The 21,299-nt window shown below is 53.6% G+C and overlaps 7 protein-coding genes across 7 annotated transcripts; 1 reads left to right on the forward strand and 6 right to left on the reverse strand.

Annotated features, from left to right (window-relative positions):
• Positions 1-64: 64 nt before the first annotated feature.
• G6M90_00g003880 (uncharacterized protein) lies at positions 65-1,456 on the reverse strand (the record flags this gene model as incomplete). The annotated part of the gene is made up of 2 exons (XM_014686556.1): positions 65-860; positions 948-1,456. 2 exons carry the CDS (start codon positions 1,454-1,456, stop codon positions 65-67), a joined length of 1,305 nt encoding a protein of 434 aa, XP_014542042.1.
• Positions 1,457-2,533: 1,077 nt separating this feature from the next.
• G6M90_00g003890 (uncharacterized protein) lies at positions 2,534-3,145 on the reverse strand (the record flags this gene model as incomplete). Its single annotated transcript, XM_014686557.1, has 1 exon — positions 2,534-3,145. The coding sequence occupies one exon, from the start codon at positions 3,143-3,145 to the stop codon at positions 2,534-2,536; it is 612 nt and encodes a 203-aa protein (XP_014542043.1).
• A 1,756-nt stretch (positions 3,146-4,901) lies between these two features.
• Positions 4,902-5,942, reverse strand: rds1 (the record flags this gene model as incomplete). The annotated part of the gene is made up of 2 exons (XM_014686558.1): positions 4,902-5,697; positions 5,779-5,942. 2 exons carry the CDS (start codon positions 5,940-5,942, stop codon positions 4,902-4,904), a joined length of 960 nt encoding a protein of 319 aa, XP_014542044.1.
• Positions 5,943-7,583: 1,641 nt separating this feature from the next.
• Positions 7,584-11,928, reverse strand: SSD1 (Virulence protein SSD1; the record flags this gene model as incomplete). Its single annotated transcript, XM_014686559.1, has 3 exons — positions 7,584-7,623; positions 7,691-11,546; positions 11,766-11,928. The coding sequence occupies 3 exons, from the start codon at positions 11,926-11,928 to the stop codon at positions 7,584-7,586; spliced, it is 4,059 nt and encodes a 1,352-aa protein (XP_014542045.1).
• Positions 11,929-14,933: 3,005 nt separating this feature from the next.
• Positions 14,934-16,613, forward strand: GLE1 (Nucleoporin GLE1; the record flags this gene model as incomplete). Its single annotated transcript, XM_014686560.1, has 2 exons — positions 14,934-15,770; positions 15,831-16,613. 2 exons carry the CDS (start codon positions 14,934-14,936, stop codon positions 16,611-16,613), a joined length of 1,620 nt encoding a protein of 539 aa, XP_014542046.1.
• A 317-nt stretch (positions 16,614-16,930) lies between these two features.
• tlg1 (t-SNARE affecting a late Golgi compartment protein 1) lies at positions 16,931-17,721 on the reverse strand (the record flags this gene model as incomplete). The annotated part of the gene is made up of 2 exons (XM_014686561.2): positions 16,931-17,615; positions 17,678-17,721. 2 exons carry the CDS (start codon positions 17,719-17,721, stop codon positions 16,931-16,933), a joined length of 729 nt encoding a protein of 242 aa, XP_014542047.2.
• A 1,779-nt stretch (positions 17,722-19,500) lies between these two features.
• G6M90_00g003940 (uncharacterized protein) lies at positions 19,501-21,291 on the reverse strand (the record flags this gene model as incomplete). The annotated part of the gene is made up of 1 exon (XM_014686562.1): positions 19,501-21,291. One exon carries the CDS (start codon positions 21,289-21,291, stop codon positions 19,501-19,503), a length of 1,791 nt encoding a protein of 596 aa, XP_014542048.1.
• Between the last annotated feature and the right edge of the window lie 8 nt (positions 21,292-21,299).

Below are 21,299 nucleotides of genomic sequence, written 5' to 3' on the forward strand. Positions count from 1 at the left end.
ACTCCCCAACTCTGTACCATGCACTCTCCATTCCGTCTATATATAGCTGGCGGGGAGACAAGAATCACTTGTCTTTTCCACCCCTACTGCTCTTATCAACATCCATGTCCTTGGTATCGTGTGCCTTTGGTTCGGATGCGCCGTTTATGGAAGCACCGTGTCCAATCTTGCCCCCTTCATCATCAGCAGCAACAACCCCATCCGACCCTTTCGGCTGTGCTGGTCTCCTGGCAAATTTCTCATCGCCCGGCAACTCACACATGGGCCCCACGAACCTCGCGATGCCCGGCCCCGGCAGCTCAGACACTCGACCCCTCGCTGCGGTGGAATCGTCACCGGGGGGTGAAGGGCGAGGCGTCCCGTCCAGTTCGCTCCCAGGGCCAAGCGAGAGTGCAAAGGGGGAGGGCGTCGCATCCAACTCGGGCTTATTCATACCCGGAAAGCCGCTCCCCTGCTCGGATGCCGCCTCGGCCCGGGCCTTGCTGCGGTTCCTTCGGCGGTAGAATATATACGCCGCCAGCGCTAGGGCGATGAAGATGAGGGGGACAGCGGTTCCGATGGCCGCCTTTGCCGCGGTGCTCAGGCCGGCCTGCGCGTCGCCGTCGCGAGAGGCGCTCGAGGTTGTTGACGGGCCGGACGGGCTCGATGCGGCGGCGGCGGCGGTGCTGGTGTCGTTTCCCTGGATGAGAACCACCTGCGGCGCGTAGACAAAGGGCCACATCTTGCTGGATATGACAAAGGTGCTGGTTGTTCGGGTCTTTATGCTTTTTTCCGGGCAGCCCTGGGTCATGTCTCCGGTCATGGTGGCCGAGAGCGACGGCGTCGAAATACACGTGTACGGGGTGTCGCACCGGTAGCCGCTGCACCATGTGAGCTCCCCCCCCCTTTTTCCCCTTTTTCCCGTCTGTACTCTTGGGATTTGTTGAACTCTGGCAAACAGGACTCACATTGGACAGCAGCCGTACCCTGTCTGCCCCTTGGACAGGAGGGTCCACGTGGACACGGTGGCGTACGACGTCGAGGTCGGGAAGGCGGTCGGGTAGGCGGTCGGGAGCGACTCGGTGGCCCCGGGGGGGCTGTAGATCATGGTGCAGCCGGTCGAGTAGCCCGACGGGCAGAGGAGCCCCGGGGAGTAGAAGGGCCACACGGCGTTGGGGCCCATCCAGTCCTTGATGTTGTCGTACGCGGGGCCGTAGCGCTGTGGGTAGCACGACGAGATGAGCTGGAGGGTGCCGTGGTACGTGGTCGGGCACTCGTACCCGCGGTTCCAACGGACGAGGGTCGACGTCTCCGTCGTCTGTGGTAGGTCTTCGTACATGCCGAGCGTGAGGGCGTCGCAGTTCTCTGGGGGCACGAATGTCGTTGTCAGGGGGCCGAGGTTGAGCGTGAGCCCGGGTTTGACCGTGGACGTGGGCGTGGGCGTGAGCGTCGGGTCGTCCTCGCTGCCGGTGGCCATGGTGGTTTGGAGGTTGTTTTTGATTATGGTATGTTGGGTAGTTGGGACGATGGCATCGTGAGGGGGCTTTGGGGGGGGATTAGGCGAGGGAGAGGGGGGAAACGAAAGAGAGAGAAAAAATACAAAAAGGGGCGAAAGGATGCGGGTTGTTGGAGGACATGGTCTGTGTAGGTGTCTTTGGTGGGTGTAATTTGAAGATGCGGCCAACGCGGGTAGCAGTGGGCTTTATCTGGTCGGTGCTTTTATTTTGAAGACGGCTGGTTGTCTTTCTTTTCCTGGTCTGATGGGTGTGTTGATGGCTGAAGCGCCTTGGTCTGGTACTTTGGGGGTTGTTGGTCGATGCGCTGCAGATTTGGGCTGTTTTCTGATACGTGTGGCGACGGGATGGTGGGGAGAAGCTGAAGATGCTTTTTGCTTTTTGCTGTTTGTTTGTTTGTTTGTTTCTGCTCGGGGAAGTGTGAGGAGTGCAAGGTATTGGTTCGTGAGTGGTAGATGGCGGCGGTTGGAGTTGTCTGTATGAGGGAACTGGAGAGATGTGGTTATGGAGTTGGCTTGTGAAATGATTGGCTCTCTTGAGTCGTTGCTGGGTTGAGCTTGGGAATAGTCTGAGTTGTTGCTTGGGCGAGACATGTTTGTCGCGCAACTTGAACTGCGCCGGGCAAAAAGGGATATTGCGCTCTGATAATGTGGATTCTACAACTGGCTGTTTCACCATGTTGATTTGCTATTCCATGTTGTACCCGTGGATGGGTTCTTCCCGGCCGATATGATGCCGTGTTGTATTCAAAATGAGATGGAGTCAACTTGGCCATTTACAAATGCGCGTCCACGCGGATTTGAAGAAAGCATCAAGCTAGATTTTCTCACAGCTGCAGCTCGAATCGTTTCAAATTATGTTATGCCACGTACTTTTGCAGAAATCCAAACTACCCCGTCCTGACGGCGGACCATATATCCTGATTCCTCACGGGCAAAGTCAACCTTATAGCCGCCATGCCCTTCTCTCCCCTCTTTTTCGTCGAAGAAATCGAAAAAATCTCATCCAGATGGCAACACAACCGCACCCACTCGGCAGACTCAGCAATACAGGCCGCCGTTCTGATCAATGGCAGTAAACCCAGACACGCCATCAGGATCCGGCTTGGTGCCAGCGTCGTCGAGGAAGGTCAGCGGCGAGTCCCCGCCCACCTGCGGGTTATTCGCATCGCTCAGCGGCCGGAACCCGCTGCTCTTGGCCTCGTCGTAGTCGAGCGTCACGTTGCCCGGCAGGTTGGGGCTGCTGTACAGCGTGCAAGAGCGCCGGCCGCCGTCGCCGGGCATGAAGGTGTGCTTCCAGACCCAGTTGTTGCAGCTGGCCGGCTGCGAGATGCACTTTGCCGCGCAGTCGCAGGCGGTCCGGAAGCCGTCCCGGAAGAAGAAGTGCAGCTCCGTCACGACGCCCGTCATGTCGATGCCCCGGTAGTACCGGACGCAGCCGCCGCCCGCGCCCGCCGGCACCTGCAGCCTCGGGAAGCGCTGCTTGCTGACTTGGTCCCCGCAGATGGCCCAGCCGGAGTAGCCGTTGCCGCCGGGGAAGACGATGCTGCCGTCTGCATCGTTGTCGCGTTCGTCGGGGGTGTTGCCGGGAGCGGCGAGGGCCGTGGCGGAGAGTAGGGGGGGGATGAGGACTTGGGCGAAGAGTATTTTCATTCTTGTCTTTTCAAGAGACGGAAGATTCAGTCTTCGTGTTTGTGTCTGGCTTTTAAACTTTGTACGGTTCCTTTGGGCTGGATGGCAAATTGCTGGTTTTCCATGATGCCGTTGACGACTTATATGCGCCTCCGGCTTCGGGACAAAGCCATGAGGTCGGCGCGTCGAGTCGTTCCGCGGCCGATTCTGCCATTTTAGACATGATTCAAACGCCTTGCGGGGAGGTGTAGTTTATTTCATGGTGGTAACGTACGTATTGCTCGTGGTGGCGGCAGGATTCACGGTTGACTTGCGTTGTCCGTGTCTAGATCGATTACGGACCAATGGCAGGCGACATGCCGAGAAGCTGGATAAGATAGCTCACGTCCGGATTCAAAGTGCAACAATTCGACATGTCGACCACGGGAGCCATGCACGTCCATGACGGAGTGGTCATGGTGGTTTCTCGTGTTGCCCTGCGGCGGTGGCGTCAACCGCGCTGGGCTCAGTCGACATTTGCATCAAGCGTGCTCGGCCGGATCCGGCAGTTGCCGCTGATACACGGCCATTTGGTGTGCCCATGCTCCAATGTTGCAATATAAAGCCCCGTGTCCACGGTGGCGTTGGCAACGGTTGAGGGTGCCTAGCTAACAGCAGCAAGTGGACATGGACGGGTGTAACGGCAAGGCAGGTGTCTTGTCCAACTGTGAAGAAGACGTGACTGTTATTCTGCCAATACTGATGCGTAGATTCGTCTACCCGTAGGGCCTGTTGTTGATTGCGACTCCTTACTTTGCTATGGCACCTTGGTGGTTGTATATACTACGGATGGTGGTTGATATACTACGGAACTGTTTGCCGGAAGAATTCGCAAGCCGGTGAGGTATCTTGCCATTCATCGTGCGATGCTGCTCAAACTTCTTTTTCAAAGAGATGTAGCAATTCAGCAACGACAAAGGCGCATTCTCTTACCAGTGCCGTCGTGAAGATGCCACAGAGCGTTGACAAGTGCCATCCGCCATACGACTTGGCGTAGTTTGGTCGGCCAACATGTCATTTGCCACTGGAACGACCAAATTCAATCGTCTTGTTCTTGTTCCACCTCTCTTGTCTCTCTTTTGCCTATTTTATTCATGCATTGTTATTCCCGCCTCTTTTCGACGCCCCCATGGCATGGCATGGCATGGCAGGCCACAACCCACCCCGAAGTGTTAAACGCAAATAAACAAACACCAAGACGAACTACTATTCTATCCATTGCCAACCTAGCTGAGAAAGAAAGTTCCCCTCGTTCCACAAAAAGGCAAAACCGCAAGCCCCCGAACCCCCGTTTCAGAACCCTTCTCCCTGACACAAATCGTGGCGCCCAGAACCCTCGCAGGGGCAAGGGGGCTTAAGCTAAGCTTGCTTCAAAACGACAATCAAATCACTTGCACGACACGAGCACAGAGGGAATACGCGGTGGAAAAGTGAATTTCTTTCGTTTTTTTCAACTTTGGCTAGGGAAAAAAAAACGCCCAAGACACGACTTTGAATCGCGCTGGATGGTATTACTAAAAAAGAGAATTAAATGCAAGAAAAAAGATTTTGGGAATACCCTCAAGCTATATATAGACAGCTTGAGCTAACGGCCTGCGCAAAGCAGTGCCGGCGAAAAATGCACTTTTTTTTTCGCAACATGAAGATTGCTCTCTTGACTCGAACGATGCCTGCCAGCCCGAATTTCTCTCTCATGTTTTTGAAGCCAATAAAAAAAGTGCTCGCATTCATCCCGCTCTCACAAGGCCAGAATCATAGGTCCAGCAACGGTAATGTCGTCCGTCAAGGCGCCATCCAGCGGTGCGCTGCTCGCCAGCGACAGGTACGTCACGCCCGCGACGCCCTGGGGGATCTCGCACCCAGCGGATTCGGAGAACGGGGTGAAGGCAGTGCCGCCGGGAACCACGCCGCCGGACGTGAAGGCGCAGTGCGTAGCTGCAGCAGCACCGCTCGCGGCGGCGACGCGGACGGTAGATCCGACCGTCATGGCGCTCGCCTCTCCTGATTGTGCCGCCTCCATGGTCAACGCGGGGAAAGGGGTGACGGCGAGGTTGGATCCCTGGGGGCAGGACTTGATGAACGGGGCGGCGATGGAGAAGACGGACTTGAGGCTGAGCGGCGCGTCAAAGGCTTGCGGGACGGCGGTCTGGCCGAGCAGCACCCTCAGAGAGCTCTGGTGTCGCGACTCAATGGTGACGATTGTCGCGGCGGCCGACAGGATGGCAGGGTCCTTGATGCGCTTCGCAAGCCCCAGGTAGCCCGACACGCCGACGTTTTCGAACAGCGCGCCCAGGGTGGCCATGCCCTTGGCGTCGGTCACGTTGAATTCGTACTGGCATGGCTGCACGGGCTGCACGCCGGCTTGGGCCAGTGTGGACTGGAGGAACGAGACGTGTTCTTCCTCCGTCTGGCCGATTCTCTTGAGGTCCTCGATCTGCTCTGGCTTGAGGCCAAGCGCGGCAAAGTCTGAGTCTGGGAATTTGGCGAAGCCCTCGCGGTAGTATGCTTCCTCGAGATGCTCCAACGTCAAGGCGCTACCAAGAGATTCGGAATTAGCCTCTAGCCCCAACGACGACTTGACTGTCCAAGGGTGGAATAATACGGTGCGGGCTTACATTTGCAAAATATCGAAATCGTTCAATTCAGTTTCAGACACTTCCGTGGTCGGGGCAGTCCCATTTTGAGCCTGTCTTACAACCAGATTACCCCGGCGGGCGGCAGGCAACGCCGAGCCCGTGGCGGCTAATAAAGCCAAAGCGGCAACTTTCAATGAAGGCATCGTCTCGAAGTTTGTGTAGGGATTGTACTATGATATTATAAAATATGTCGTCGGTAGGGGCCAGCCGCCAGGGAATGAATAAGATATTAAGTGTATATACGAAATTGTCAGGCCAGCTGTCGTCAAAGAGAAGCAGAAAAAGAACGTGGACAAGCAAGAGACCACAGGCGGCCAGGACAAGTTTTGATGGTCGAAGGAAGTGAATGTATACTACTCTGCCTCGATAGATGGAAACAAGAAGCTGAAAAATAAGACGTGATGGGCACGGGGAACCCAAATGTTATTATAATTCTTGGGCCGCGACCCGTCACTTGCCCCTTTGAGCATTGCATAGTCTGTCCGCGGCTCCTGGAGATGCCGAAGATGGGCACTTCGACATTTGTTTCAACACGGCCTTGTGTCGTCCATGGCTCCAGAGTCCGGACGGACACGTCTGCCACGCAACTCGGTTTGGCCTTGGGAGCGAACGGGCCAGGAGATTTCCGTGCCGCTGCTAGAGCTAGGTAGGGTCCATTGCGGGACAGGCACAGAGACGCTTCGTTTCGACGGAAGCCGCATCCCTGCTCGGTATGTGGTCTGGCCGGGTGGATGAAGGATGCAAAAAGGCGCAACTTGGTGCACGGCGCAGTGTGCGTGAGCCAGGTCAATGTCGCCGGCCCGTCCACCCTCCGAAACCGAAACCGTCGTGACACACCTCCGGCCCCGAGCCCTCCAGCGTTAGCCTCCTCCAATGTCCTGCAATGGCTGCATGTCAACTGGTGTGGGCTACAAACTACTCAGTGCTATGTACTACCAGCAGCATTATGTACAGCACACCGACAGCTTACTGCATACCTAAGTAGGTACATACAGCGCACCAGACAGCACACAGCTCTCCATGTCACCCCGCCAGGCGCATGTGCACATTGCCCGAAGCCTCCGAGTGAGCCTTGGGATGAGGCCCAGTCAATGGCAACCTACATATTGATTGTCATGGACCAATCACCTACCTCACTGTCCTGTGCATCTCATTTGTCATCCCCAGAGCGCATGATTCTCCGGCCGATCATGCTGTACACCCAACACGAGGCGTCGGCCAGTACACGCCTGGCGCCTTATTCATTCATCTCAACTCGTCTGGTCGTACCTTGGCACTCGCCAAAAGGTGATCTACATTTCACACGATTCCTCCCCCAATGTATGTGTCATCTGTTCGCAACAATCAGATCCCGCTCGGATGACTTACTCTTTGCCATGTTTATCTTTCCTCTCCAGTCTCCCGGTAATCATTCACGTGAAGGATAATAAATTTGTCACGCTTGGCCTCGATGCTTGCTGAGCCATACGCCCAAGGCAAATGTCCAAATGTCTTTCTTTTGCTACTTCACTTTTGTCCCCACGCTACCATACTTGTTCTCCTCCTTGTGACGCTACCTGTCTGCTCAATGACACCCATCTACTATTTGTATCATGTTATGTACCACACACATCAGTAGCCGTCGACGGACCCTCCGTAATGCGCAAGAAAATTACACAACACTTCCTTTGGGCTGCTATCTCTCCCGTCTCTTCTCCATCTCCCATCATACTTGATTGTGCGTATTATTGGTTCAATCTGTTTACTTAGCTGGCTTATGGCCTGTCCAGCTTCCTCCTCTCCATTTACAAAGCATATGGGTTCAGTGAGCGGATCGTCAGACACCTATTGCACACAATGTTAGTCATTGATTGTTCAAACACATGATTCTCATTTCATCAGTGTCACTTACGGCGGGCTCTTGCTGAGATCTGTCTTCAAGATGATGGGCACCCGAGTCATCTCCGTTACGTCCTGAATATAGTCGCCGCCCTCCTCTCTCAACTTGAACAACTTCAGGTACTTCTCTTTATTTGTCAACCGGGTCTCCACGGCATCGGTGACAGGAACCTTCGAGTCCGAACGGGTCCGGTGAAGCTTACCGGCGTTCGAGGCAGAGCGAGCGGGAGATCCTGGCACGCTCTGTGTCGGACGCTCGGCAAGGGACGCTCCAGCCATGGCTTCTGTAAGATCAGAAGTGTTGTCCTCGTCGTCGTCGTCAAACAGAGCATCAACATCGTCAGTCGAGATGGTGCCGGTGATCGTCTGCTTGCGCGCCGCTTCCTCGCGCTCCTTCTTGACTCTCTCGGCTTCCTCTGCCTGACGGGCGGCGGCCATGGCATTGGTCATTCTTTGAGAAGCGGCGGCCTTGGGACGCTCATCCTCGGGAACGTAGGCAGAACTAGGCACGCCCTTCTCCCAGTACAGCTCGAGAACTCGCTTCTCCTTTCTGAACTCGGCCTTCTTCAATGGCAGCTGATCGCAGTGTACACGCTTCTCAAAGCCCCATTCGGGAATAAGCACGTCAAAGGCCGACTCATACACGCACAAAACAATGCCCTCTGAAATAAGGTCTCCGTTAGCCTCCTGTCGCTTCTTGTCCATAGTGCGGCATGACTCGATGTGGATGCTCTGGTCTTGTGCGTTCTGGGCAGACTCCTTCTTAGTGTTGCATGACTCAACAGTCTTAGCCAGGCTTTCCACATCATCAGCAAATTCAATCTTGCCTTCTGATAAAACAGCCTCGAGCTGACGGTGAACAATGATATCAGCATAACGGCGAGTTGGGCTTGTGAAATGAGTGTAAAGTGGGAGGTTAAGAGAGTAGTGTGGCCATATTTGCTTAGGAGTCTTGCTCGCAATGAAGTACTTGGCACGGTGCATAGCTTTAAGTACCACAGTTTCCATGCCCTTGCGAAGATCAGTGTCGTCAACCTTGAAGAGACTGTTCTGAAGAGCACCACTCCCAGAGGCGTCAATGTCATAGCCCAACGCATTCATGCGATCGACAAAGGTTTGCAGGCGGCGGGGGTTGGGGGACGCCTGGCGGCGGAGAAGAGCCTTTTCAGGCAAACCCTCAGCAAGGCGTTGAGCCACGTAGCTGTTGACTTTGTGCATGAGCTCCTCGACAAGCTCCAAGGCTTGCGTTGAGTCGAAAATGTTGTCTTGAACGGGATTGTTCTCGTCGTCAAGCTGCTGGAACAGTCGCAAAGGAGCAATCGGTTCGCCGCCCGCTCCAAGGCGTGCCTCGCGGAACTTTTGGGCGACAGCCTGGAGGATCTGGACAGTATTGACAGGGACGACCTCATTCTTGAATTCGGAAGCGTTCTCCAGAGCCTGATCTATATCTTTCAAGCTAAGCTTGCCCGAACTTTTGATGATACTCTTCCCAACCCAACTGTCTCCCTCCGCAACTGATCCATTATTAGGGTTGACATTAAAAACAACAGAGGTGGTATAGCGTTCCTGGTCAGGTCCTAGGGAACAAACCTCGCTGGATAGCTTCGGGGGTAGAAGAGCGCAGAAACGGTTGATGAGCTGGACAGAGGTTCCACGCTTCTTGGCCTCACGGTCGACAAGTGAGTTGGGCTTGACAAAGTGAGTAACATCAGGTACATGTATACCAACTTCAATCTTGCCATCGGGGCGGGACTTGACATGGATGGCATTTCCAAGCTCGGCACTACCGTTGAAGTCAACAGTAAATACCTTTTCATTTCTGTAGTCACGACGAGCTGCGAGTTCGGATTCTTCCTCCTTGGCCACAGACCAATCCTGGAGGCCGACGCTACGCAGGACAGCATCGGAGAACTCGTCAGAGGAGAAATTATTGTCACGAAGCAAGGCATCGGTCTCCACCTTAAGTTCACCCATGCGGCCAAGCTGCTCAACAAGGGTGCCGAATGGATGTAGTGAGGTAATGGGCCAACGCTTGATGCAAGCGACAAAGATGCGATCGGCGTAGTCTTGATGCTTCTCGACGAAGTCTCGAGGAGCCTGCTCCGTAGGGATAGCAATAAGTGGTACCCGCTTGTCCGTAGGCTTGAACCAAACAATCTTGGGTTTCTCCTGCTGTCGTGAATCATTATGGCGATTGTTGCCACCATCTCTGGCAGCGCGTTCGGCCTCTTGCTTCTCCTTGGTAGCCTGGCTGCTGGGACGTAGCAGGCCGAGGGTGCCCGAGAACATCTGTCCAGCAACACGTTCAATGACAGCCACAACATGGCCAGCGTAGAGTGGCTTCTGCTCGTCGCTAATCTCTTCCTCCTCAACAAGTAGCAAACTCTGGCCTTCAACCTCCACATCATCGTTCTTCTTCTGCGTGGGTCGTTGGCGCAAACTACCGCGTCGTCGAATACCGCCTTCGGCGGCATTGTTATCTTCATTATTACCAGAGTCTCGGTTACCCTGGTTGGTGGAGCCAGAGCGAGTATCCGTGATATCCTTGCGCTTCTTCTTCTCTTCCTTTTCCTTCTTCTGAGACCAAACCTCATCAACATCCAGAAGCTCGATAGCGACGAGGTCGCCTTCCAAGGCGCGATTCCGATCCTTGCTACCACAGATAAAGATATCAGCATCTAGCAAGCCATCTTGCGTAGTCACGTAGGCATCGCTACGGTTTTTCTTGTTAACACGAAGAATACCAGCGACGAGCTGTCCATCCCCGAGAAGGGCAGGAAGGGAGGCTTGAGGAAGGTAAGGAGTAAAGAGCGTCTTTCGTTGCTGCTGCTGTTGCTGCTGACCACCGAGCTGGCCAGCGTGCTGCGAAGTCTGAAGGCCCTGAAACTGTTGGCCACTCATCTGAGCAGCCTGCAGGGCCTGCAGCTGGCTCAACTGGATAGGGTTGAGCTGCTGCCCGTACATCTGGGGAATCATCATTTGGCCGGGCAGCTGCATAAGTTGGGGTTGGTTGGGGTTGTACTGGAAGGCCCCAATTGACGATACAGACTGGTTGATAGAGCCACGAGGCCTATGGCCCGGCTGGAAGGAAGAAGTTTGACCAGTATTGCCAGCCTGGTCTAGATTCTGCCCCTGAGTACGCCAATTGCCTTCAAAGTTTCGTGATCCGGAGCGGGCATGACCACCACCGCGTCGCCCATCGCCATCACCGCCGAGACTAAAAGCACTGCTACGGAGACCGGAGCCTCCGCGGCCGTTGACAGCCATGCTCTGGCTTCGTCCATGGCCACCACGACCTCTGTTAGAGCCTTGGGCAACCGATATGTCCAGGTTGGATGGTGCAACGGGTTTGTTCTCGTCGTCGGGTTTGTCAGAAGCCGGGGCGGGGGCAGCGGGGAACTGGAAACCGCTTGTGGTGCGTTTCTGCTGTGCGATCTCAGCAGCTTTCTTTGCATCAGCCAAGGCAAGCGAGTGTCGTCGCTGATGACCCCCGCCAGAGCCTCCCCTGCCCCCTCGACCGCCGGTATTTTCTCGGTTGTGTGCTGGAGGAGCTTCGAAGTTACCAAAGTTGGAGCCGGAAGCACCAGAAGACGGTGCGGGCGGAGGACCCATGCCCATATTAGGCATTGCCGACTGATTACGGCGATGTGAGTGTGGTTGGCTCGGAGGGGCCATGTTTTGCTGTCCCATTTGGTTGGGAAACTGGAAAGCATTGCCCATGGGCTGCAAAGGATTGAATGCGCCATTATGACCAAGGGATTGGCCAGGAGGTATCATGCCCATGTTGACATACTGTTGATGGGTCGCCTGGATCTGCTGTTGCTGCTGCTGCAACAGTTCAATCTGCTGTTGAATCGCCAACTGTTCCACTGCGTTGGGGGAGATGTTAGTGACGTTCAGAGTAATAATGAATTGCGAAGAGGCGCCAGTCTATATCCGCTACCACCAGACCAGGCATGGACATGTGAAACACAACATCTGGCCTTGGTCACAGTGATGCCTTGGCGTTGATGGCAGATTACTGAAACCTTTCCAAAAAAAAAAAAAAGAAACATGTGTTCAATTCGAGGTGACTCGCGGCGACTTACTTCCAGGGTTGGCAAACATGCTCATCAATGGAGTCAGCTCCGAGGGGCTTCGCCGATGGGCAATGTGCAGTCTTCTCCCAGCTGGACCAGGGACACCACCAGTCGGCTGCTGTTGGGCCGACTGTTGCTGCTGCGGCTGTTGTTGCTGTTGCTGCGGCTCCATGATGGACAATCAGAGACGAACAGCACACAGTTGGATTGGGGGTCTCTGGAGGCACGTCGAGTGCGGCCAACGCGGTGCAATGCAATGCAGTGCAGTGCAATGGCGTGGCAAGAAAGTTGGTGACTGTTGTATTTGTTGTATTCGCTGTGGGTATTGAGATCTTGTCGGGACGAGACGGAAAGTCTTGAAGCGATGATGATGATCGGTAGAATAGGTACTGAACCGTTGGGTGGTCGATTGGAAGCTGGCTTAGAGACAGTAGCGAGCAAGGCCCCGAAGCTTAGGCTGGTACGAAGAGGATGTACGTGGTTGCCAAAAGGAGGGTGGGATTGCGGCTGGATTGCAAAAAGCGAGCTCGTTCAGAGCCAAGGAGCGTGCAATGCGGTGATGATGGTGAAGCTGCGGAAAGGAAGGCAGAGATGGGATGGATGGAATGAAGAGAGGGGGGAAGCCCAGCTCCGCGAGACTATGAGTGAGGATGGTGGTGAGTGATGGATGGAGTGATGGGAGGAGACGGAGAGCCGAGCCGAGTTGGACGTGATGGCAGTTTTCTGGGACCCGAGTCAACTGGTGCTCGCCAACTGGCTTGGCTGGGGACGGGGGACTGGGGACTGGGGACTGAAGCTGAAGCTTGGGCGCACCTGGGGGTGTCGGGGACATGGAGGGGCAACATAGACGGTCCATGTCGATTGATGGCTGTCGACTGGTCATCTCAAGTGCCTGCCAGGTCTGTCCTGTAGCTAGGCCAACTCGACAGTATAGGCGCCTAGGTACAGTGCCTGGCCCTTCAATGTTCAGTGTTTACATAATGTTGGGCTTGCCGACTGGAGATTCGGTCGCTATTACAGTGGGCTTCGAGTGCGTGTCCGCTGGGTGCGGTTGACGTCTCAACATTTCATTGATTGATCAATTGAGTCAACTGTCCTGGCACTGGAAACTCGACACAGACACACCATGTACATAGAGTCTGGTGCTGCTGACTGGCCTCCAAGATTGCGCAATTGGCCACCTGGACCCGGCTTCTACTCGCTCATCATCTGCCAATTGAACGTGTATCAGACATGTAAAATACTTACGAGCCTCAGGTAACTACCTGATTACTGCATTCGCGGTTTGCACGGAGTATTCCGTGCATTTGGCCATCGGTTTAAGCTTCCGGTCGGCGGCAGCCTTCAAGCGCCATTGCCAACATTGAGCAACATCGACGTGGCGCCGGCAAGTTTTCTGGTGGCACCCTGCGGCCCTACGTCGTGATTCGAAAGTCTCAATGCTGTCGAGTCCAACATGGAACAGTTGAAGTGCCGGCGGATCCCCTTCAAACAGCCGCAAGTTAGGTCCTCAGTACGGGGCACCGAGTAGCTCAGTGAAGCATTGACCGAATTGTCAACCACTTATTAAGTACATGGCCTGTTGGCGCCACCAAACCCACCAGACCTCAAATGCTCAAATTCCCAACACCAGACCCCTTCCGCCGTGGCAAGCGTCTAATGCTGGTGCGTGCATGTCCACATTCTCTCTGCGGCAGCGGCGAGACATCTTTGGATAGGGTCGAGCTGTTCTCTGGCCAGATTGCTGTCCCTGGCCTCAATGACGCTACTCGCCGTGATGCAGCCCTAGGCCCAAACCCCTGCTCGGGCTGGATCCTTGCCCGCGGAACAAGGCGCTTGCCACGGTGACACCTTGTTGTCGTATTGGATGCTAGGGCATTTGAGGACGCAGGCTCCAGTCCGCTCTACAAAGAGTAATTTGTTTACTACTTTTGTCTCTTCGGGTATGCTTTTGTTCACTGTGGCGCCAAACAGCCCGGTATCAGGTTGCACATGTGGGCATCCAATATTCGTCGTCCGGCTTTATATCCCAAGCGGAATAAGCCCCTGTCTCTACGCTGATCCTCCTCCGTGCAACGAGGCACCCTCACTGCTGGGAGCTTGGGTGCGTCCAGATGTCGACTCTACCTGCACAATACGACCGCATCCTCCGCACTTGCCAGGATATCTTATCATACTTACTCAAGTAAGTAAGTACCTACAAGTAGATAAAGTAAGTAGTCCAAAGGCTACGAGGGAGATCACTCGTATCTCTGGATAGTACTCCGTGCTTCAGAATGAGCTGCTCGCTTCTGTCAACCGTTTCTAGAACCAAGCGATACTCCCTAGAACCGTTGATCGACTGAAACAGTGGGGCGACTCAATCTTGACATCATCCATTGCCAGGCAAGAAATTGACCACGCAGTTGTGCCGGGAGATTACTCCATTCTTTTCACACACAGCCTGTGGATATCATCAACCGTCGCTTGACCATTCACCGTTGACCGTTTCTTGATAAGGCCACATCAGCTCTCTACAAAACACCAATGCGAAACAGCGCAACTCACACCAACTTCTGTTGTCACAGCATCCCGTCCTCGAAGACATGACTCTGGCCACGGTGGGAACATGCTGATGGCTGGACTCATACACTGGCGTCGTTTGAAACGGACTGAAGCACTCGCGCTCAGCAGTGCAATGCGGTTGAATTACGAATCCTTGTTGCTAAGGCCGCCTGTTGACAATTGAATGACTTGCCTTCTTCTCTTGCCCTGTTAGTTCCCCTACCCTAAAGCCGGACGCTACTATTCCGGGCAAACATCTGATGAATGTACTTGGTAGATCCACTGAGCGCCATTACATCGTGCCGGGCTTTTATTTTTGCGGATCCGGTATCAACACATGGTACGGAGTATGTACCACCTTATCGACATGCCACTAGTATCAAGAAGAAATAAAGATTCCAATTGAACCTACCTAAGTATCCTAAGTATCTAGTAGGTAATATCAACAGGCGCGCAGACGTTTCTATCTCGACAACCTAGGAGCATTGCAATCTCTGCGCACATGACGACTTGGAGCCGGAGTCTTCTTTTCCAAATATAAACAAACACATTTGTTCCCGAATCACGTTCATTTCTCCAATGCAGCAACGATAGCACGGCTCTCTCCACCCTGTCCGATATCCCACAAACACAATGGCAAACTCCTCTCCGCTGAGGAGGAGTCAATTGCTATCGAGTCCAGACCGACCGTATCTGTCCAACTTTCTCCTAGATAGCAGAAACAACGAATTGAGCCATCGCGATGCGCTCGCAGCGGCTCAAGCCGAGCACGATCGGGTCAGGGAAGCCGCTATCAGAGTATACGAATTGCACGAACTTAAAGAAGAGCACAACCGTATACTGGAACAAGGACGCAGGGAGCAAGAGAGACTAAAGGCCGAGGCTGCGATCGCCGCAGAAGAGAAGAGACTGCAAGAACTCAAAGCGAAATCAATCCCCAAGCCGCCGCCCCCGCCGCCTGAGCCAGCCAAGCCGGTCGAGAAGCCGGCTGGTGAGAAGAAGCCAGTATCCGTTGTATCCGAACCCCGAGAGGTGAAGGGATCCGAGCCGCTGGCACAAACGCAAGCGAAAACCCAGCCTTCAGCACCAGCGCCGCAGCAAAATGGCTTGTTCTCCAACTTGGGCAAACCCGTACCAAGCAGTCCTTTCGCGGCTGCTGGCCAGCAAACCAAATCTCAACAGCCATCTGTTTTGGACCAGAACAGAACATCGCCGCCGGAAGCGAAAACGTCTCAATCACAACAGCCCGTTGCACCGAGTCAGACACCGCAGTTGCCAAAGTCGTCTGTTGATCCCCTCTCGGATCAATATATTCGAATTCACCAGGCCCTGAAACAACTGCGGAAGGACATTGTGGCAGCGTCAAAGGTGGCAGGATCACCACTCAAAGGAAAAGTTGGCACTATCCGCCGAGAGATTCGCGTGTCTATTGGACAGCTGACTGGCGGAAAGGGGGCCAACGTATCATCGGTAAGTAACCAGAGCTGGCTACTCGCAGTGTGGAGAATCTTTCTGGCTAACTATTCACAGACAACTAAAATCATGTCTCTCTTGAGACAATCATTAGACGGTCAACTACCCAGCCCCCCAGTCGTTGTTGGTCAATTTGTAGCTATTCCGCGGGAGCCCTCAACGCAGGACATCCCAAACAACGGCGCAGAACTTCCCTCACTATTCATTTACCTTATGAATATCTGCGCCAAGGGCATTATTAGCCAGTTTATCAACGAAGGCGGAGCAAATCCCAAAGCCGCTGATCCCATCGGCGTATTCACCGCCCAAGTTTTCTCTCACAAGGACTTTTCATGGCGAGGCCAGTCCTTGATTGATATCCTCGTGGCTAAATTCAGAGTCGTGTGCCCCGTTCTATTTGGATCAAGAGGCAACGAGAAAACAGAAAAGGGTAGACAGGCACTGGGATGGAAGAAAGATGGCCCTTCATGGATCCCAGAGCAAGCCCATAACAATAGGATGGCCGGTCTCGGTGCCGGCTTTGCATCTATTTCTCTTCGCGACTTTAGCAAGGCTTCCAAGACGAACCCCTACCCCCCGACCCACTACTGGAAGGCGTTTGCCAGTATTGTCAACTGCCCGACCGCCCAAATCTCCAATACGCAACTCGTCGTTCTGCGGTCCATGATTGACGGCCATGAATCCCGATTCATAAACTTTTATGGAAACGCCGCCATAGCTGCATTGCAGTTAGCGTTGGTAGAGTTTCCCAAGCGAGCGCCTGCAAATTCGCCTGCGGCGGGTTCCTTGCGTGCGTTGGCGGACATCCTCCGCTCAGATAGTGGATTGGCGTTGGCATAGGCTGGAAATGAGTATACTAAACGCACATCAAGTGCCAGGGAATTGAGCAGATAGAAGGTGACGAACCGATTGCATATGGTGGCGTTTTAAGATTTAGATGGTTACGGGAGCGACATCTAGAGCTGATAGCAATATAAAGATGAGTTCTAGTGCTACATACTCTCATAATGATACCGAATTCCGACACGCAAAAACCCATTGCAGCATGATATCTCCCGCCGTGAAACTCCATGGTCAAGCCTGTATATATATAATAGGAAAAAAATTCGCTCATTCTTGTAGGGCCACGCTCTGTCAACCCCTCCCCCCGGGGTATTCTACAAAATCAACAAGAGAACCAACAGCAGGATCAAGACAAATATCAAGACGGCAATGCAGCAGCTACTCCACCGATCCTCACCCTTCCTCACGACATGCTGCAGTTTGCGCATGCCCATCTGCAGCGTCCCGCTCACCCTGTCGACCGTGTCGTCAACCACATCCAGCAACTCCCTCTGCTCCTCCAGCTCCCTCCCCATATCGTCCGCCTGGCGTCTCAAGTTGCCTACTGTCTGAAACACCTCGTCCAGGTGCTGGTCCTGCTCGCGCATCATCTCCATCTGCTGCTGCTGCTCAAACTCGGCGTACGTGTCGCCGTCGCCGTCGCCGTCGCCGACGGCAAAGGAGTCCGGGTCGGGGAGGTGTTCTCTGGCGGCGGGCTGGTGGTCGATCTTCTTGTGCAGCTCCTCGCGCATGTCTTCGATTTCGCCGCCCACCTCTGAGACGAGGCGCTTGCGCCGTGAGACTTCGGCGGACGAGATGCCATACTGGGAGGGGTTGGACTCGATGGCCTGGACAGAGGCGACCAGGTCCGAGAGGTCTTCGGCGAGCGTGGAGAGGGCGGCCTCGAGGTCGGTTCGGGCGGAGGCCAGTTCGGGGGAGGAGGGCGTCGTGGTTAGGGACCGGATGCGGAGGTAGGATGCGAACAGCGGGCGGGTTGACTGGAGCTGGCTGAGGACGTCCCTGGTGTTGTGAGCTTCGTTTCGGGGGCTATTTTGGGCCGGTGGATGTGGCGGTAGGCTTACTGCTGGACGTGGAGGAAAGGATCCTCCTCGTTGGTAGAAGACATCATTTCGGGGGATGGCCGGACGGCCGATTCATTCACTTCGTTGCTTGGCGGTTTGTGGGTTGTGCGATTGACGTGCGGGTGCGGTTGAGCTTGCTTGGATGTGGTCTGGTGGTAAAATGCTGCCTGGTTACTTGCTGGTGATGTGGTCGCTGGAGTTGAACTTGGGGATGACGTTGGCGGCAGGCCCCTGCTTCGCATTGGCATGTGGAGATGCGGTTGCACTCCTGCATCTGTTCTCGGCGACTACAATGACATGTAACTAATGCATGGGCAGAAAGAGGTGAATAGCTCGAATAAAATGGCACAAATAATTTGCTGCGATTAACAGCCAAGTAGATGTCTTTTTTGCCCACTCTTTTCCATCGCAAGGATGGTTGACTCTATGTAGCTAAAGGACTCGGGCATGTCAAAATCATCGTCACAGCCTGGAGCATATATGTACATGCACGTACACGGTCAAAACTCCAGTTCCTCGCCGGGCACACGAATGGGGCCATCTGCAACCTTACCGCCTTCCCCAGTAATATCGACAACCTGATCAGTGTACTCTGCAATGCCCACGAAGATGATGCCATGACTCTTTATACGAGTGCGACTGCCTGGCCGATGATGCTGGCACGTCATCATAACGCATTACAAATTGCGGCAACAACTGAGAGATGACAAATGGAGTGTTCTTGGCAATGTTTCGTTTGAAAATATGAGCAAGTTATATAGAATGGCCTCAGTGTGGTAGCGCCCTTGATAACCAACATACGAGGTGCTTACTCAGTTCCATGACGAGTGATACAATACATGGCAATGAATGATGGAAAGTTATATTTGTTTCAAGTGTTGCATTTATTAGGATATGCCTTGAGGGCATCGCACAGTATCATGTGAGCCTTCTCGTGCGCTTTTCCAGGGAACAAATCTCAGTACTATGCAATATACAGCACTACACTATGAGATATCTGCCAGCACGCTGCAGTACACTTGTATCGTCTATGATATGCTATGATTCACGAAGCAAGTGCGATTACTGACGTCCTAATTGCCTGGTGAATAAAACCCTTGACACCACTCGGACTAACAGCAACCGTATTAACAACCACCACACATTTCGCGTTGGAGGACTGTCGGCAAACGACTGCTATGGGCCTTGCAGAACTTGAGGGAACGGGTTATGGACGGTAGTAGGACATGGAAGGATAGGAATGCTCGGGGCTACTTTCTTTTGTCCTAACTACCTTCAATGAACAGTGTGATAGGTCTAGGCATCTGATGAAGGCGCTGCTCGACGAGAGGTGGTATAGAAACATTGTCGGTGCTATGGATGGCTGTCGCAGCCGATCTGGAGCAAATCCCTAGGCATGAAGTGAAGTGCAAGAAGCGACAAAAGCATTGGGTCTGGTGGGAAAGAGCTGTTTTAGGTATCAATGAGGAGTTGACGTGCCGGAGGAGACAGAATCGGCTCGGGCCTGCTGAAGTGGATAGTGATGGTATGCGAGTGTATTGTTAACATATACTCGATGCTGAATATACATATTTCGCTAGACACTGCGTTCAGAGACCTTTACGCGACCAGAGCAAAATGCCCGTTTCGCAGATGAGCCTTGCAATTTGGGGGTAATGTGTTTCCCTACCAGTCTTGCATTCATGTATCTGGTGGTTTAGAGCGCGGAAAATGATGACGGCAATTATCAAATTGTAACAAGCAGATCTATGCCCACAGCTGCTTTTTTTAATAACAAGAATGCCCGGACGCCAGACTATGAGGTCTATATACAATGCTCCACGCTATGAATCACTCTCGTCGTCATCAGAACCTGAACTCTCATGATCCCCATTCACTTGGGCTGTAGGTATCCGCGATATTTCAAACACGACACCGCCATTGCGTACACCACCCTTGAATACCTTCCATCTTCCGAAACGGTGCTCCTGCGCCACTGCAGCAACCACACATAGCCCATCTTTGCCACGTTCACCACGTTCAAAAACAGCAATATCGTTGATCAGTCCGGGTATAGGACGGCGCGACTCCGCGGTGCCATTGCTGCTAGGAGCATCTTTAACAGACTCGTTGTCATAGTCGTCAGCGAAGTCACCAAGCACGCCAATCTGCTCAATTTTCTTCTTGTCCTCAGTAAGCTTCCATACACGAATGTGCCCGTCCCAGCTACCGCTGAGAATAATGTCTGAGTATGGAATTGTCTTGAGGGCTGTGATCCAACGTGGCGTAGGTGCGGGAATGACCTTTTTCGGGTCAGGATTGACTTCTGCTGAGGCGTCGAGGGGATTTATAGCCGGGTCTAAGCCGTGTGCAAGGGGCTCGATGTAAACAGGCTTCTTCTTGGTTACGCTCCAGAGTGCAATGGCACCGTTGTCGCTTCCAGTGACAAAGAGGTCTTCGTCGATCATGGCGACACGATCCATGCTTCCTTCGTGGAGCAGCGATCGCGGGTCAATATCCTGGGGAGCATTTTTCTTGTCGACCGCTCCGCCACGGAAAACGAGTTGCGTCTCCTCCATGACTTTCCATAAACGGGCCGTTCTGTCTCTTGCGCCGACGGAGACACAGCGCTCCTGGGCAAGGGCGTCAATATCGACGACATGGTCTTGATGCCCGAAGAGCGTTTCTATGTAGGCTAATTCGTCTAGACTCCATACTTTGACAGTTCGGTCTCTCGATGACGAATACAACTGATTAGTGCCGCGACGAAATGCCAGTCCTGTGATGGCGTCTCTATGATGTGTAAGGACTTTGATCGGTTTCAGCGTATCGGCTTCATACACAATCAATTTCTTGTCCTCGCCACCCGTCACGACATATTTTCCATCCGGGGAGGCTGCCACTGCCAGAATTTGACCCGTGTGTCTCTTGTAATTTTTGTCCTTGCTTTTGCTCTTGTTGCCCTTAATCCATGCCTCCAATTGGGGTCGTTTTCTTGGTGGCGCAGGCGGTTTCTTGGGTTTTCTTTTTGTTGTCTGAGGAAATTGATATTGAGGAAGATCTTGAGTTCTCCATTTGTGTAAAACAAGATCTTTTGTCGCAGTGTACACGAAAGGTGCGCATACAGCGATGGATGTGACTGAGTTGGTATTAGTGCGGAAAAAGGTTTGCGATGCTTTACTGAATGCCAATTGCGTAGCCAATTGGCGGTAGACCCTGCCTTTGGTCTCGGCTACATCTTCTTGAAGCCGTTCAGCAATCAGATCTCGGTCAATATCCGCAGCATCGAACCCAGCTTCATCAACGTGCTCCTTGATATTTTCGAGATAGCGCTCAGCAAGACGAAGTCTTTTCTCGGCCGCGGTTTCGCCTTCATCGTCCGAGCTCTGACGGTCCTCTACACCCTCATCGTCGCCGGGGTTTGAGGCGCTGTCGTAGCTTTCATCATCGTCGGAGTCGCTACCAGAGATCGATTCATCTCGGTCGACTCTCCGCTTAGAATTCGCGGCACCAGTTCTGGTGGAGGACTTAGCAGAGGATGGTTTTGCACCAGCAATTCTTTTCTTTGGCGCTTCTGGAGCAGCAGCTCGCTTTCGCTTTTTCTGCGAGCCAGGGATTGTAAAAAAAGACGACATTGTCGCTC

This window comes from Metarhizium brunneum, chromosome 1 (genome assembly GCF_013426205.1).
Source record: "Metarhizium brunneum chromosome 1, complete sequence".
Classification (NCBI taxonomy): Eukaryota; Fungi; Ascomycota; class Sordariomycetes; order Hypocreales; family Clavicipitaceae; genus Metarhizium; species Metarhizium brunneum.